Source organism: Sminthopsis crassicaudata, chromosome 4, assembly GCF_048593235.1.
Source record: "Sminthopsis crassicaudata isolate SCR6 chromosome 4, ASM4859323v1, whole genome shotgun sequence".
Taxonomy (NCBI): domain Eukaryota; kingdom Metazoa; phylum Chordata; class Mammalia; order Dasyuromorphia; family Dasyuridae; genus Sminthopsis; species Sminthopsis crassicaudata.
Window position 1 is genome coordinate 24074699 of NC_133620.1, and position 18056 is coordinate 24092754.

The 18056-nt window shown below is 46.5% G+C and overlaps 1 protein-coding gene across 12 annotated transcripts in view; it reads right to left on the bottom strand.

Moving 5' to 3' along the window:
* OSBPL9 (oxysterol binding protein like 9) overlaps positions 1-18056 on the bottom strand; it is a 127171-nt gene that overhangs the window by 68349 nt on the left and 40766 nt on the right. For 4 of the 12 annotated variants that reach the window (XM_074265950.1, XM_074265948.1, XM_074265947.1 and 1 more), the window contains exon 3: positions 14641-14719. The exons of 5 other annotated variants lie outside the window; for them this stretch is intronic. In XM_074265950.1, coding sequence (XP_074122051.1) covers positions 14641-14719 — 79 coding nt within the window. Of the gene's footprint in view, positions 1-7290; positions 7356-14456; positions 14720-18056 lie in introns of those variants that run through there. 3 more of the 12 variants (XM_074265961.1, XM_074265955.1, XM_074265958.1) reach the window with 2 other exon arrangements.

Sequence of the window (18056 nt, forward strand, 5' to 3'; positions counted from 1 at the left end):
TTGAAGTCATATCCTTCTGACTCCAAGGCCAATGCTCTTTCTACTGAGCTACCCAGTTGCCCCCAAATACAAGCCTTTTAAAAGAGAAAAAGAGTTTTGTGAATTAATTAAAAAACAAAACAAAACAATCCAAACCTGCAGTAAGCCACTATCAGTTCATGGACCAGTTTCTGGATAAGATGACTAAAATTTTAAGAAATTGCCTCTTTTTGTCTTATGTACAATCTATCAGACAACATTTATTAAACACACTCTGTGCCAAGCATTCCTTAAAGAATACCGAGACAAAAATGAAAAATCCAAACCCTCAAGAAGTTTAAAGTCTCCCCTACAACAACCACTTCTATTTGTTTCCTTTCCTTCAATGTCGTAGGAGTGATTTCATCCGGGTAAATATTCCCTTCACTGGAATCAAATGAACCCACCTCTCTGATGGTGTATGATCTGATTTTATAAAATTTAACTCATAACTATAAAGAAAGGACCAAAGAATACTCTGTGCCACCTCTGGAAGCCTAGATCTTGGTTTTCTATAAACCAGGCCCTAAGTCACATGTCATTTCCTCCAACTCATCCAAGTACCATGGGGACAGAAAAAAGAAAAAGCTTTTTCAACCTCCCTGTTTGCTTACTAGCCTTTGGAAGAAACAGCTGTAAAATGGTCAACTAGAGAACCTTAGAGGTACCGTTCTTTTATACCACCCTACCCCCCACACCAAAAGTGGCCATCTGACCTGAAAATGAAAAGGAGCCTAGATAATCAGCAAGCAGGCTTTCTATCAAACAAAAATGGGCCTCGGGGCTCCTAGTTCTACCCTGTGAGACAAAATCAAATCAATCTCTTCCACATGAGAGCCCCTCGTATATGTTAAGACTATTATCTTAACACCTGAAAGTCTTCCCATTCTAGGCCTGGGGTAGATCCTTTCATATGGCATGATCTTCAGGTCCCTTACTACCCTACCTGTAGCAGCCAGAACTCTGAAAAGGTATACCTAAATCCCAGCCTGATGCTTATGGCTGCACATGCTCAATATGATGTAGTGAGGTAATTGTACCGAAGGATTTAAGGGCTGGGGGAGGGACACAGAGCTCTCAGCCAGAGAAGACTTCAGGCTCCAGAGTCCAGACTCCATCTTTGACCAGCCACGTAGCGGCTCTCCTGCCCCCTTCACTTCTCCACCCTAAGACCAAGGACTTTGGTTGATCCCAAGGTCCTCCAGAGAGGTAGCCCGGACACTACACCTAGCCATTGTCCTTTCTAGCTAACTGATGCCCTTCCTAAAATGCAGCCCTCCCTCAGGATCTTAATTGGTGGCAATTTACTGCTTATGTGTAAAGAAGGAAACTGGGAGTGGATGATGACACTTGCACCATAAATAAACCAGTTAACAAACGAGAAGGGTTTTTGAATTCTGTTTCAGAAATCTTAAGTTTGAGATAACTATGGAATACCCAATTTGCAAAGTCTTCTGGGTGGTAGGTGATGCTGGACTAAAGTTCAGGGGAGAGGAAGGAGAGACATAGAGACTGGCTCAGTTCTACACAGATCTGAGAGTCCTTTGTAGAAAGATGTTAATTAAAGGTATCAAAGCTCAAGAGGACACAACTGAGAGACTAGAGAGAGAGGAGGGCCAATGACAGGGAGAGGGGAGAAGAGAGATAAGGATGCTGAGCCATCAAAGGTTCCAATTAGTACCTGCTACATTCCAGATGCAAAATGTTCTTTAGTTGATGGTTGGTTAATGATGGAGACAGATAAAGACAGGGGATGCTTATCCTGAGAAGGAGAAGTATCCTGCTTAGCCCCTAAGGCCAACCCCAGAAACAGTGAGGGGCCATCTCAGAGGCCGGGGAGCCCTCGGGCAAGCACGTGGAGAAAGGGTTCCTAGGGGCTGAATTAAATCTGAGATCCTCTGACATCAGATTTTGGGAGAATACTGTTCTTTCCACTGAAAGTCCTGTTTTTCTTTCATAAAACACTGTCTAGCCAAGTCTGTCCTGTCTTCTAATTCTAAGTGTGATCATCCCAAGCCAAAAGCATGGAATTTATACTTACTACGACAGGCTGGCCTTTGAGAGACTCGGCTCACTTCTGGTCTGTCAAGGGGAACTACTCATTTGACAAATACCGATTAAGCCACCAGTATGAGAGCTAACGAAGAAGAGGACTGACCCCGAGTGACCAGGGGCACCTCCCGGTGGCCTCGAAGCTCCCTGAGGCTGGACAGCAGAGGAGCCCCCAATCTGCCAGAGAAGAAAGTCTCCATCCTGGGAATTTCGACACCTGAACAAATCATAAGACACGGCAGCAGGTGCCAGGGAGAACAAGAGGCAGCTCCTGCCTCCAGGCACTGACTCTTCAGCTGCCATAGAGAGCCCACCCCCAAGTGGGTAATGGCTCCCGCCCCATCCAAGCCTGGACCCACCTTCCAATGGCCCCTCTGGAAGCCTTTCTGGAAGGGGCTTCCTTATCAGGCCCCAGGATGGCCAGGTGCTGTGGCTGCCAGACGGCCATGACAATAGTCCAGCAGACTCTCATACTCTATGAGGGGTGCATGGGGGTGTGGGGATGCCCTGATTCCCTTTCTGTGGCTGCTACAGGAAGAGCAGAGGTGGCATTCGCAGAATGGAGCCTGGGGGAGCCTGGTTTTGCTGGTCTTCCTGCACCAGGAATTGTTCACTCTGGGGCAGGATCAAAGGCCGAGGTTCCCATCCCACTCCTCTCTCTGGGCCTTTGACCCAGGCCTTCCTGAGGCATCCTGATAATTCAAGGCAGAACAGAGGACGGGGACAGACAGAGAGTTCAAAGGGCAAATGGAAAGCACATGTTTATCCACAGCCTCAGGACTATTCAGTAGGAGGAGACAAAGTGTGTGACATGGGTTCAGGGTGCAATACTGGGCCCCAGAAACTTGCCTGGAATCAGCTCTAACTAGCCACTGAGGAATTTGGGGAGTGGGAAGGGCAGGTAAGGTGACCACAGCTATCTCAGGAGCCCAGACTCGTGTCCAAAAGCCCAACACAAACCCTGTGAAACCGCCCCCTTGCCTGGACACACTGTCCCAGCAACATCCCAAATCGGTGTGAATGTAGGGAAGAAGAAATGGTACCAATGGAGGCAGGGAAGAGAAGCAGAAAATTATACCTTCCAAGGATCAAGGGGACTTCCCAGAGGCCCATAGTCCCAAGTGTCAGACTTTCCCGAAATTCAAACAAAGAAATGAACCCACAGCCACAAGCAGACTTGTTTTTCATATTCAGGTCCAACCTTGGGGGAAGTTCACAGTTCCCCAAATGAGGACAGCATTGAAAGTCTCTGGGAACCTAAATATCAATCTCACCTCACAGAGATACAAGAACCAATGACGTTTTTAAAATGTGATTTTGAAATTCATAAGCTCAGCTTGGAAATCTTAGGCATGGACTGCAGTGATAAGCCTGAAGGCTTAAAACAAATCATGGCGAAGGTGACATTCTAGAGCTGCCATTATTCAGGGAGACAAAGGAAAACCAAGCCCTGGATCCCAGTCTCCTCTCCCAGACTTGATTTCTCTTCACCCCCTTTCCCAGCCAGCCCAACCAAGTGTTCCATCCCCACCCCCTGGCTTTGTCTCCCTCAGAAGCCCTGGCATCCTTCGAAGCTCACCTCAAAGGCCTCCAAAACTCGGGGAGAGTTACCCTAGCAGTTAGAGCCTCAGCCACAGCCAGGATATCCTGCCCTGAGTTTGCACATCATTTGTATTCATAAGTAGACACCTAAGCTCCCTAAATAGGATGTCAAATCCCTAAACTCAAAGACAACTTAATTTTGGGGGGAAAAAGGGGGAAGAAGAGAGGAAGGGCCAGGCATTCATAACAAAGCAGGCGCTGTCATTATTATCCCCATTTTATAGCAGAAGAAACTCAGGCACGGAGAGGTAAAGTGACTTGCCCTCTCAGCTGTCACTGCCTAGTCAGTTAATAAGCATTTGTTATGTTCTAATCTTAACCAATATTATGTTACACAGCACAATGGATCTGAAAATCTGAATAATGCCTCAGATGCTTCCTCCTTGGGTGACCTTGGGCAAGGGGCTTTAAGCTGCTTGCCTCGGTTTCCTCATCTGTAAATGGGGATAATAATAGCACCTTCCCCTCAGGGTCAAAATAAGGATTAAATAAGAGAATAATTTTGAAATGCTTAGCACAGTGCCTGGCACTAGTTTACATGGTAGGGGATAGAGGTGGCAGTAGTACTAATGATAGTAGTTGTAGTGGTAGCAGTAGCAGTAACAGGAAGTAAGGTGCTGGGGGTAGACTGCATCTGGCTTGGGCCATTTTCAATCACGGATTGAGTCCACAGGTCTGAAAGTATTCTGTGGGCTGCAGAAAAGCTAATAATAACAAGAATGGCCCTACTCTAAGGGGCAGAGAGTCTCACAAGGCAGACAAAGTGTGCCCACAGACATGCTGCCATACACACCAACACAATGATTGATAGAAGGGCTAAGCGTGAGGCACTCCAAGAGGTCACAGAAGGAAACAGGGCCAAGCGCCTGGAGTTGGAGAAGCCAGGCAGGTACTTCCACAGGAAAAGTCAATCAGGAGGGTCCTTGTCACTATTGTTTGGGTTCATTTGTTCCTCTGGGAGGGAAAGTGTTTAAGTCACAAGGAAGAGAATGAGAAAAGAATAAAAATCCAAAAGAAGGAATCCAATTTGAGGGACACCTACGGTATATGAGGGGCAAGAGTTTCAGACCTTGCTGGTAAGCTGCTTGTCTAAAGTTTTGACAATAACCAAATTTTAAGGGTTATAAGAAACCTTAGAAATCAAGTCTGAATGATAATCCAATGATCGGTGGCTGCCATATAACCTAGACGCAACATTATCAGGTGCAAGGGTGACATTTATCTTTATAGTTTTATAATAATTGTTTTGATCAAGGAAATAAAGATATCAAATTGCTACTTGAATACTAAGCTAGCAGTTATGGTAATGATTATTAGTTTCCTATTAACAATGATCACCTGTTCACTTTAAAAAATTTATGTTATGTATTGGTCAACCTGCCATCTGGGGGAGGGGAAGGAAGGAAAGGAGAAAAATTGGAACAAAAGGTTTGACAATTGTCAATGCTGTAAAATTATCCATGCATATATCTAGTAAATAAAAAGCTATAATAAATTAAAAAAAAAAAAAGAACTTAGACAATTGACATATATCAGCAGTTCTTTAAGAAATAAACTATTCTCTCGGAAAGCATAGAAAAAAAATTTTGTTAGTTTATTTTCAATTAAAGATTTTTCTCACCCTTCGATTTCCCCTTCAATGGGAAAAAAGAAAATAAGACAAAAACTCTTGTTAAAATATATATCTACATAGTCAAGCAAAACAAATTTCTACGTTGGTCATGTCCAAAAACGTGCATCTCATCCTGCATCTGTAGTACATCCCCTCTCTGGCAGGAAGCTGACAGAATATTTCATCATTATTCTCTGAACTGTGGCAGATCATTACATTATCAGAGACCCTGGGTCTTTCAAATTTGTTTATCTTTACAGTGTTATTATAAACATCGTTCTCTTAGTTCTGCTCCCTTCATAAATTTATACAAGTTTTCCCAGGTTTCTGAGACCATCCTCTTCATCATCCTTTGCAGAACAATAAACTTCCCCACCTAGTCCTGGACCACAGCTAATTTCCAGGTTTTTATCGGCACTGAAAGAATATTTTTGTCTTTCCCTCTTTCTCGGGTCACTCTGGGGTAGAGGCCTAGTGGTGGTATGGCTGGATCAAAGATCAGTGATTTTGGAAGCATGGTTCCCAACTGCTTTCCAGAATGGCACTGGACTTGGGAATCAAGATCACTTGAGTTCAAAAGCCAGCTCAAACACTAGCTGTGTGACTCTGGCCAAATCACTTAACTACCATCTGACTCACTTTCCTCATCTGTAAAATGGGAATAATGTCATCATCTACCTCTCAAGGAGGATATAAATTTAAGATGAAATACTTGTAAAGTGTTTGGCAAACCTTAAAGTGCCTTATAAATGCTAGCCATTATTTCTTACATGACTAATGACAACTTGGAATTTTCCTGTGAGAACATCCAGTTTATATCTTTTCACCAGTTAGAAAATGGAGGCTTTTTCTTATTCATCTATAGACTCTTTGAGACACTGGTTTCTTTCATCATTGATGATCTGCTATTGGACTGAAACCAAAACTTATCTGTTGGTTGTGAACAAATATTCACGAGACAAGTTCTCCCAGAAAACTTCTGCTTTTCTCTCTGAAGTAACTGCGCTCCTTCTGATCAGAGAGTAAACAAAGCGTTGGGCAACTGGGCGCTGCCCAGACAAGACAAAGGATTCTGTCCAAGTGAGATTTAAGGTGTTAACTTGTTTGCTCCAAAGCAATTCACTGAGCATTCATACAATCCTAAATCAAACTGTTTATATGCAATCAACTTCTCCCTAATTCCACCAACAATTAGATACCTCAAATTTAACTCCCATTATTACAAAGGAAATAAGCTAATGTTTTCATGGCACTGCTCATCTTTAAATTTACAAAGGGCACCACAAATAGCATCTTAACTGATCCTCATCACAACCTGGGAGGGAGGGGCTATTATGAACCTGTCTGACAGGTGAGGAGATGAAATGCCCAGGGCCCCTCTAGTCCTGTCTCTGGGTCCAGCTCCTTTGCTACTTCATCTCGGTAAGAGTAGCCACGATGATCCTAATGCCCTAGGATAAGTGAAGGGCAGGGGCCACATCTGGAGAGGGAGCTACTGGGAGAGTGCGATGAGCACTGCATTGGCCCCAGTCTGGACCCCAACTCCAGTAAATCCAGGGGCTGTCTTTGGCCGTAAGCAGATCCTGAGAGCCCCATTGTTTCTTCTCAGGAGCTCATTGGGGAGACCCTTTTGGAAGCTCAAAGTTCTGTGGAGACCAGAGTGTTTAAAGGATGACCGAGCTTTCCCTTGAGGTAGAGAGCAGGAGGTAGCCCTGGCTGAGGGGACCTAGTAATGGGGCCTAAAGGGAAATCCTAAATCAGACTAAATTAGAAAGATTGAGAGGAAAGAAGAGAGCCCTGGAAATCATCAGACTCACAGTTTGGAAATAGGGCAAGAGCTAACTACATCACATCCAATCCTCTCTTCACTTTACATTCAGGAAATTGAGACCCAGAGCGGTTCTAGGACTTGCCCATCGTTCCTAAGCTGGGACCACATACCAGAAACCATGCCAGGGGACAATCAGAGACACATGGGAAACATCTCCAGCCCTCGAGGAACTCACCTTTTAGCAGGGAAGAAACAGGCAAATACAGAGGCACATGGCGGAGAAGGGGCAACTACCAGCAGCTAAGGGGGCAGAAGATGGAGCAAGATATGAACTTCAGAGGGATGACAGTTGGGATGCTTAAGTGGGAGGTGCAGAAAGCAATGAGCTGCAAGTCAGGAAGCTTAAATCTAACCTTAGACATCTGCTAACATGCAACCCTGAGCAAACCATAACCTAACTGTATCCTCGAAGGTAAATGGGCATACTAATAGCACCCGTCTCCCCGAGCTGTGAGGATCAAATGAGAGCATGTTTGTTGAGTACTTAGCTCAGTGCCTGGCAAGAGTAGGTTTTTTAAAATGCTAATTATTATTATGTTAAGAGACTATTAGGAGGGCATGCACTCCAGCACCACAGGGGAAAGCAAAGGAAATAAGCATTTGCTTCTGACTCCTTTCTAGGTTAAATTTTCTATCAATTCTGATCTTTTCATCAACAATGCTTTAAAATCTTCTGCTTTCACTTTTTTTTATTTTGAAATATTACATTCAGATTTGCTATGTAAGCAACTCTTGGCTGTAAGCCTAGATCTTTTGCTTTCTGTAAAGTCACTTTCCAAGCTCTCTGTTCCTTCTACTTGGTTGTTGCTAAATCACATGTGATGCTGACTGGCTCCTCAGTACTTGAATTCTTTCCTTCTAACTGCTTGCAGTATATTATGAATTCTGGATTTTGGCTATAATATTTATGAGAGTTTCCACTTTAAGAATCCTTTTAGGCGGTGACCAGTGGATTCTTTCTATTTCCACTGATCTCTGGTTCAATTAAAATCTGCACAAGACATAATGGCTCACACATTGCAGGTGCTCAGAAAATCGTCTGTTGGATTGGAATGGACGAATGCAGCATTTTAGGAGGATGGATATTCCTCTTAATCAGCCACACTTCTGTCCAAAAAGCATCAGTGATTCCCCACTTCCTCAGGCTGAAACCCATATTCTTCAGACACCTAAAGCCCTTCACAATCTGGCTCCATCATCCTGAGTATATGTCTCTCCCTTTCACTCATTCTACACCTCGGCCTGCTTTTTATATGTAACAGGCCTTCCCTCACCCGAGGACCCATTCCCGGGGTGTTTTGTCTTCACTTTTGCCTCTTGGGCCTCTCCACTCCCATCAGAGCTCAGTGCCACCTCCCAATTGTTCCAGGTGCTATTTCCATTCAATAAGTACATGATTATTTTGTATTTATCATGTATCTACTTTACCCAGCATCAAGGGCCTTTTCTCCAGTAGAACATAAGCTACTTAAAGGCAGGAGTTGACTTCCTTTTGTCCTTGTATCCCATAGTATTAATATTAGTTTATAAATATTATAAATAAATATTAAACATTTGTGAACTGGCTGGTTATCTACATAATAGGTTGGAGAGAGAAGGACTGGAGAAGATATCCAGTTAGGGGACTCTTCAATCAGTCCAGCACCATTTATTCAATACCCACCATGTGCTGGGTACTGGGGACACAAAAACTAAAGTGAGGCAGGCCCTGTTCTCCAGAAGTTGACGGACTCCAGGGGAGACACCATCAGCAGCTGTGGAATCAGGAAAGGTCTCGTGTGCAAAGCTCAGCAGGGCTGGGGTTCTATGGGACAAAGGGGAGACCCGGCGCTCTGACCACTGCGCCACCCACTGCCCCTGGAAGTCATCCCCAAAGAAGTCCAAGTTAGCCTGGCCGGGGCAGTTAGCAGATGTGATTTAGGTACAGAAAGAAGATAAACCAACAAGAGATGCATGGGAGAGGACGCAGATATAAAACCCTTACATGGGGCAGAAGTCAGGGAGGTCATTGAACAGGACGGCCCAGCATCTCAAGGGGGATCAAGGAGAATGAGGGGGAAGGGGTGGGGGGGAAGAGCAGACAGCATCTGCAAGAGGCCAGGGGGAGGCAGGGCGAATGGAATGGGAAATACCTGCCCTTTTTTCCATCCTCTTACTTAGCCCAAGAGGACCAGAACTAAGGCAGCCACAAAGAAGGACAACAGTCCCATCAATGGGAAAGCCAGGCGCTGGGTAAATGTCAGAGGTGCTGGTCTGGACTCTTATTCCCGAAAGGCACCTTTCCCAAAACCAAGGAGCTGAGGAGCTCTGGCCCAGGAGGGCCCTGCCAGCGCTCGGGTGACTCCAGCCCTTCTGGCCCCACGGCAGCGAGGCTCCTGGGCCACCTGCTCCAACTCTCGCCGCTCCGCTGGCCTCACCTCGGCCTCAGTTTCAGGGCCCCTGCCAGCCTCCCCTCAGTAGCCTCCTTCTCCCCAAGCCTCTCCTGAGCTCTCCAGCTGTGGCCACCACACGCAAGCTCCTTGAGGGTCAGACTGATGCTTTTCGTCTTTGTGTGTCCAGCACAGCCTCTGAAACCGGGACACCGAGTACCAACAAACGCTTTTAGAACAGAGTCTCTACATTGTGGCTTTTCAAAACCCTTTCCTCACAACAACCCTGGGGAGAGTACAACCATGTTTGTTGCCATTTTATAAGAGGCTCAGGGAGGGGGCAGGACTTGCACTGTCTCACACATTCACTGCTCCAACGCCTCTGGGATGGTACAAATCTCCGTGCAGCTTCCAAGGGCGCCTCTTGCAGCCCGCCCGAGCCTGCCAAGCCCAGTTTGCTGCTTGGAGTTTGCTCCCAGAGGCCCGGGTCACCCCACATATTAGATGGAGACTTTCCAACTAGTGGAGAACACGGGCGGTTCATCCATAACATCCCTCACCCTGACGCTGTAGCCAGCCCATCTCTTCCTGGGGGAGACTCCCCAAATGACATTTTTCTTTACTCCAAGCTCCTCGGATGCTGTCGTTCTATTTATCCACACGCCCCTCCATTCTCTCTGTAGTTAATACTCATTCCCAGGGATCCCAAATATCATGGAAGAATATGCCAAATTATATGCCACACCATTTATCCCACATAAGGCACTCAAGGAGTATTTGCTGAATGATTTCCACAATTTATTTCTATTTCCTTGTGCTGATTTTGAGCTGGGTATGTCTTTGTGCATGTTCATGTTTTCAAGATGTTCAAAAAAACTAGGAGCATGAAGATGCAAGAAGCCAATTAAAAAAAGGTGTCCGTGTATTTTGCCTGATTTCACACATGGCTTTTCAAGGGGAGGAAGGTGAGGAGGGAGGAAGGAAGACAATCAAGAACTCAGAAATGTTAAAAATTATTTTACACGATACATCAAATTATTTTATAAATAATGGGGAAAAAAGATGTCAATGAAATTGAATTTGAGAATGATGGACAACTTGATGATTTCTGCTAATACTGAGCTATTTCTTTTTCGATGGAAAATGCTTGAGCTTGCACTGGCCCAGGATTATTCCAAGGCTTTAAAAAGCAACTTCAATGATACTCACAGTAATTTCTGGGATTAAACCTAATCCCACCTTTAAAAGTCAACCCAAGAACACACTGATTGAAAATGGCTCTTCCTAAACAAACATTTTGAGAAGTTGAGTTTCAAGATTCTGCTATTACACAACCACCAAAGACTTGGGGGAGGAGAGTATGGTTCTTGAAAACATTTTCAAAAGCTCGATGGGATGGAGCAAACACTGATCAGGGGGTGGGGGGACAAAATCCCTGGGTTTGAATTCTCACTCTGTCATGTGCTACCCATGTGGCTCCAAGTAAGCTGCTTGCCTTCTTGGACCTCAGTTTCCTTCTCTGTACAATGGGAATAACAATCCTGCCTGCCTGTTGTGAGAAAGTTTTTTTTTTTTAAAAGGGGAGGGCGCTGCCCTTTGTGATATTAAGCAAATATTGTATAGATGCGAGCTGCCACTGATACTACTAAAAGTAAAAAAAATTCTAAACTAACTAATAAGCTATAAAATGATGAACAAGTACACAATATCAGGAAGATTAAAAAGAATCTTATATATTATTAAATGGCCACACTTTTTAAAAGTGTCTTTTATAAAGTCCTCGTTCTATTACATCTTAATGTCTCTGAATACAATTGCCAAGCTCCTCCAGCCCAGAAACTGGATCTTGCTCTGCCCACGACAACCCATACTCAGTGCTCCCACCTCCCATCAAAAAAGGATGAACCACAACAGTGATTTCCACCCTCTCAGAAGTCCTACCTTCCCTTCACTAACCCTACCCCCCCATTTCATTTTTTCCATTCATTTCAAGTATCTGAAGAATTGGACTTTTTCTTCTTGGTAGGGGGATGAGTTTTGGCTCCATTCTATGCGAGGAGAAGGGAAAAAGCAAGGACAGAAAAGACGCTCTCAGTATTTAGAGCTTTCCAAGAGCGCTGTGAGCTGCTTTGGGAACAGTGGGCTCCCATGCACGAGAGCCCTTCAAGCCACACCTGAATGGCTGCTTCTAGTGCTGGGTCTTGAAAGGCCTCTTCAGCCAGACTTGATTACACTAGATACTTCTAGATTCTGTAATTCTATAATTAAGGTGCTTTGAACATGACACCGCTCAAGCCTCTCAGGATAGTTTGTGCAAGACCGGGACAGTTACTCTACCTCTGCTTCTCTGAAAAATGAGAAGGCTGAACTAGATGATCTCATCTCTAAGAGTCCCTTTCCCTCTGACCTGAAGGCTCTAGGACTCTGAGGATCCTGGGAGAGTTCACAAGCAGGACTGGGAATCCAAGTCCTTTGAAAACATGAAATACTTAAGCACGAGAGGGACGGCATTTCAGTTTTAGTGTCTCAACAAAATCTGCAGATAACAATTTATCTAGCACCTCAAGGGCTACCGAGCATTTTCCTCAAATCGGTCCTTGTGGGTAGGTGGTACAAGTCCCACTGCCCACCTGGATAGAGAAGCTGCAGTTAAAAAGAGGCAGGGTTTTGTCCAAGGCCACTCAGCAGAGAACAGAGCTGGGATGTAGGTCCAGGTTCAAAGGCCAAGGTTCCCTCTACCTGTCAGAACCAAGGTTCTCCCTCTCTACAAAGAAATGGCTGAGAGGGAAGGTCGGCCCTCTGGGGCCATCCACCTACTGCAGTTCCCAGATTTATGGAGGGGAAACGTGGGAGCCCCAAGGAGGAAGTGTCTTGCCTGCCTGTTTCCACTCCACATTTGAGGATGACTAATTATTAACGGGAGTGGTCAAGATGTTTTGGTCTGGACCTGACTTCTCGAGCAGACGGAGCCGATTCCCTCTACCAGAGCACTGGCACCTGCTGTCTGACACCTCAGAGTCCTAATCTGGCATGTGAAAGGGGATTCCTGGGGGCTCTCGGACCACCCCTCTCTGACAGCTGAGGAGGAGGAGGAGGAGGAGGAGGAGGAGGAGGAGGAACACTGGTGAAAGTAACCAGGGGCCGTGCCTCGCAGGCCTAGCTGGCTCAGGATACCTGGCAGGAACCTGAAGGTGATGCTGACTTTTACTACCTGGCAGTTTGGGCTGGTTTTTAACTCACCCCAGCTCACGGTTCTAGAGCAAACACCCACTCCTGTTCTCCTGCTGATACCCAGCCCGGCTGGGGGAGGACATCCACCTGGTGCTCTTGTCCTTCCTTTACCAGTGAGCATCCCAGGCCTCCAAGTCAACACTCAAGTCAGTTCTTTTCACTCAAAGACCAGGACAAATCCTACTACACCACAATGCGTCTTGTTCAAAAAGACAAGGACAGGACATTTAACAATGCGAGGCTCATTAATGTACACACAAATTCAGAATAAAGGGGGAAGAGTGCTAGCTCTGGAGTCAGGGGGTCTGGGTTTGGATGCACCTCTGACATGACCTGGGTGGTCTGGGCCTCAGTTTCCCCATCCATAAAACCAGGGGGCCTTCCAGCTGGGACCTTTGGACCCAAAACCATATTACAAACTGAAAATGAAAAACATGTTGGCTTCTCAACTGTTTTTTCTCAAATACACAGAGATTTCTGATTGGATGCAAGCATCATCCTTAATGAGAAAACCCCCACCACTCCCTCCCATCTGCCTCATCTGCTGCTCTCAGATCCTAGTCATCGGGAACAAAACTTCAATTACGCAGCCCCATCTCTTTACTGAAGTGAGACGGCTGGACCTTCCGAGCCTCCGGGAGGTCTGAGTCCGCATGATTCTCACCGCCATCACCCCCTCCCAAGCTGCTCTGGCATCCAGAAGCCGTCGGAACGGGCCGGGGCTGGCAGAGGGGAGGGGAAAGGCCTTCCATCTAAAAGCCCAAGGTCCTCCAGGGGATGCTTCTCCTGACACGAGCCCAGAGCCCGGCCTAGGAGAGCCGCAGAGGGGGAGTTGCCCGAGTAACTGCAGAGCGGCACCCTCCACACTGCAGTCTGGCAGTCCTCACCTGCAGCCACACCTGCACTCACCAGCCACTGGAGCGTCCAGCTTGAATCAGCTCAAGCCTTGGCAAGAAATGCTCAGCACATCCATTCAACATTTATTCTTTCTTATTTCTTTCAGAAAACATTTAGTAGAGGAAAAAATGAGGGTTCACGGGGCTCAGCGTGGTGGCATTCACACAATCCCAGAGCCCAAACTGCGTCCGGCCCAGGGAGAACCCAGAGCTCCCCCTTTCTAGAACACAATGGTCACCGGGACACTCCCTTCAATCTGACCAAGAACAACCAGGACTGCTTACTCACAACATTTTCACGACAAAAAACACAACTCGGGATCAATTCCCCAGAAGAGCCCCTTCGGGGCTCTGCTTCTGCCAGAAAAGTGGTCAGACAGCCCCCCAGGGGAAGCCCTCCCGGCTGTGTGACCAGGGCAGAGGGCCGGCCAAGCCCCCCACCCACAGCAGGTTGGGAGGCCGCTCCCCAGGGCTCGCATGAAACCTCACCCTTCCTGCCCGAGAGCCAAAGCATGCAATGCCGGGATATGGCAGGGGCAGAGGGACTGGCGTAAGGAAAGGGGTCAGGGCCAGGAGCAGAGAAAGGACAGCTGGCAGACAAGGTGGAAAGGGCAAGCTGGGAGTCCGTGAAGCAAAGCGCCCCCCTGGAGCCAGGCGAGGCCCCCCCAACAGCTGTGCCTCAAGTCTGGGCAGCAGCTGCCTCGGCCGGGCAGCCGCAGCCCGCTCCCCCGGAGGAAGGAGGGGGCCTCCCGGCGGCCCGTCATTCTCTCCCCGGACTCGTCTTAGGCTTTAATTTTTAATCAGCCCTCGCTGCCCGCAGAGCCACAGCCTCTTCGGATACCTACGTATGCCGCCATCGCAGAGAAGCCAGCCTACCCTGCAGCAGCAGCAGCCCCCTCTCACCGGGGGTTCCCCCCGCCCGGGCTCAACCTTCACGCGCTATCTGGGGCATCCAGCCAGCACCACCCCCAGCGAGAAGATCCCTGCAGATGCGACCGCAAAAAGAAAGAATCTCTTCTTTCAGCTCACCCTGGAAATGGAAGGTTTTCTGATCAACAGTTATTGTGAAGGTGCTGTCGTCCTCATCGTCTATACCAATCACAGCTCCCTGTGAAACAAAGAGCAAAATCCTGATAAGGCAGGCAGTGACATCAGCAACCTCCCCAGCCACGACACCCCGGGAATGCTAAGCGGCGAGGGCGAGTGGGGAGCCGGCGGAGCTCTCTGCCCACAGTAAGCCGAGCCCTGGCTTTGTGTCAGGGAGCGGAACGGCTCCCCCGGTCCGACAGGGGGGGGGGGGGGGGGAGGCAGGCCCGGGAACACGCAGAATCTCCAGCCTTCGCTGCTCAAACCCGGTGACTTACTGCAGGGCAAGGCGGAGAGGGAGGCAGGAAGGAAGAGGCCCCCGGGAAGGGGAGAGTCCCAGGAGGCAGCCAGGAGGAATGAGGCTGGCAGGAGCCTAACTGCGGAACAAAACAAACACTGTCTCAGCGCGACCCCTAAGCCAAGCACCCTGCCGCAGGGACGGCACACCAGCCAGACCTCAGAAAAGGGAAAGGCAGGTGAGGCAGGTGTCCTACTGGGGCTGTCTCCCCTGGGGCTGCGAGGGAGAAGGGAGAATGGGAGGCTGAAGTGGCTGCCTGCAGGGTCCAGGGAAAGGCCTCAGGACCCCCGGCTGCTCGCATCCTGAGGGGGAGCAGGGGAGCACACACTGGATGCACAAAGGGCATTTCCTCAGACAACACTTTTAATAGTTCTCAATCACTTCGAGATGCGCTGTCTCAGTCTCCATGACTGCCCGACTCGTCCTCCTTAGTCCCAAGGGGCCATACGTCAGCCCTCCAAGGCCACCGCACATCATTAGTGGCGGAACTAAGAAGAGAACTAGTCCCTTAACTGTGGCCTGGAATCGTCACCCATCATCACATCAAGCACCGCTCCCTCTGGTTTAACCATCATCTTCACGATGGCGAGTGCCCAGATTCAGCAAGTATATCCAACTTCGTCTTCTGGTGGAGTTGTAAACTAATCCCACCATTTTGAGAACAATGTGGAATTGTGCTCAAAGGGCTATAAGACTGCCTCCCTTTGATTCCCCAATACGCTACTAGGTCCTAGGTCTGTGACCCAAAGAGATCCAAGGGGGGAAAGGGGGCCCATCAGTACACAAACAGTTAACGGCATCTCTTTGTGGTGGGAAAAAATGAGACACTGAGGGGACACCCATCCACACAACTGCCTACTGGATGTCAAGCCACCCTGAGACAGCTCATTTTCTTTCCCTTGAATTCTCCATTTCGGAACTGCTCTATTTGTGTCAAAGGCACCCTCACCCTTAATTACTCGGGCTTGCGACTTCCATGTCGCCCTTGGCACCTCCCTCACGATCACCTACTGTAACTCTAGTGTTGTTTCTATCTTTGCCTTTCCCTTTGCCATTCCCACAGCTAGGACCCTTCCAGAGACCTGACCCTGTTCTCACACACCCGCAACTTCCTTTGTGGGCTTTAAGGACCTTTACAACCTGACGGCTCTGCTCCACCACGTCCAACCAAACTGGCAGTCTTCCACTTCAGTGCCTTTGCACTGGCTGTCCCCGATACCTAGGGCCCACTTCCACTGCTGAGAATCCCTAGCTTCCTGTCCCACAGAGCAGCAATCCTAAGAACAGTCTGGTACTGGCTGAGAAACATACTGGTGGATCAGTGGAATAGATTTGGTACACAATACACGGAGGTACATAAACAGCAATCAAATGTTTGATAAATGGCAAAGATTCAAGCTTTTGACAAGAACTCGCCATCTGACAAAAATAACTGGAAAGCAGGTCGACAGAAACTCGCTATGGATCAACATCTCGTATCATATACTAAGATAGGTCAAAATGACTTAGACATAAAGGTCACCCTTTATCATAAGCAAATTAGGGGAGCATGAAAATTTTATCTGAAAGATTTATGGCCAAGGGAAGAATTTATGACTAAACAAGAAATAGAGAGGATCACAAGAAGTAAAATGGAACTTTGACTACGCTAAATTTTAAAACTTTTTGCACAAATAAAACTAATGAAACCAAGATCACAAGAACAGGAAAATGGAAGAAAAAAATTTATAGCAAGTTTCTCTACTAAAGGCCTTTTTTCTCAAATATATAGAAAACTAAGTCAAATTTATAAAAATGTATTATAAGCCATTCCCAACAGATAACTGGTCAACATGAACAGGCAGATTTTTTTTTTCTTTTTTTTTTCTGAGGCTGGGGTTAAGTGACTTGCCCAGGGTCACACAGCTAGGAAGTGTTAAGTGTCTGAGACCACATTTGAACTCAGGTCCTCCTGAATTCAGGGCTGGTGCTCTACGCACTGCGCCACCTAGCTGACCCCTTAACAGGCAGATTTTCAATGAAGAAAGACATCTATAGTGTCACGTGGAAAAAATGTTCCTTGTTATTACTGATTAAAGGAATGAAAATTGAAAACTCTGAGGTACCATCTAATATTTATCAGATTGGCTAATATGACAGAAAAGAAAAATAACAAATGTTGAGAGGGATGTGGAAAAACTAGAAATGGTGGAGTTGTAAACTGAGCCAAACATTTTGGAGGAAAATTTGGAATTGTGCCCAAAGGGCTATAAAACTATCCTTTGATTCCACAATTATCAGGTCCTAGGTCTACTGTATCCCAAAGAGATCAAAGTGGGGAAAGAGAATCTATTAGCACAAAAACATTTAATAGCATCTTTTTGTGGTGGCAAAAAATTAGAAATTGAGGGGGTACCCATAAATTGGTAAATGGCTAAACAAGTTGTGGTTTATGACCATGATGGAATACTATTGTGCAATAAGAAATGACAACCAGGATAGTCTCACAAAACCTGGAAAGACTTACATGATTTAGCTGTTTTGATCAATACAACGATTCAAAACAATTCCAATTCCAAAGAACTGAAGATGAAAAGTGTCAAACACTTGCAGAAAACTGATGGCATCTCGGTACTGACTGAAACATGATTTTTTTCACTTTATTTTAATAACATAGCTAATAAGGAATTATGTTTTGCATGATTTCACATGGATAATTCTATCATATTTCTTGTCTTTTCAATGGGTTGGAGGAGAGTTGGGAGAATTCAGAACTCCAAAAAATATGCTAAACGATATGTAAAATAAATAACAACTGAAAAGGAAATTAAAATAATTCCTAGCTTCCTTCAAGTACCACCTTCTACATAAAAACACCTGGCAAGAACAGAAGCTACATAATGGCAAATAAAGGGCGTAATGTCAGAAAAAACTGCACAATGAAACTACCCTAAAGTTTACTGGATTCCCTTTCCTTGGAGATCCAAGCGAAGCTAACTTTCTGTCACATAAGTAATAAATATTTCTTTCACACATGAGGGCCCATTCCAACTCTCAGACTCTGTACTTCTGTATCAGCTAG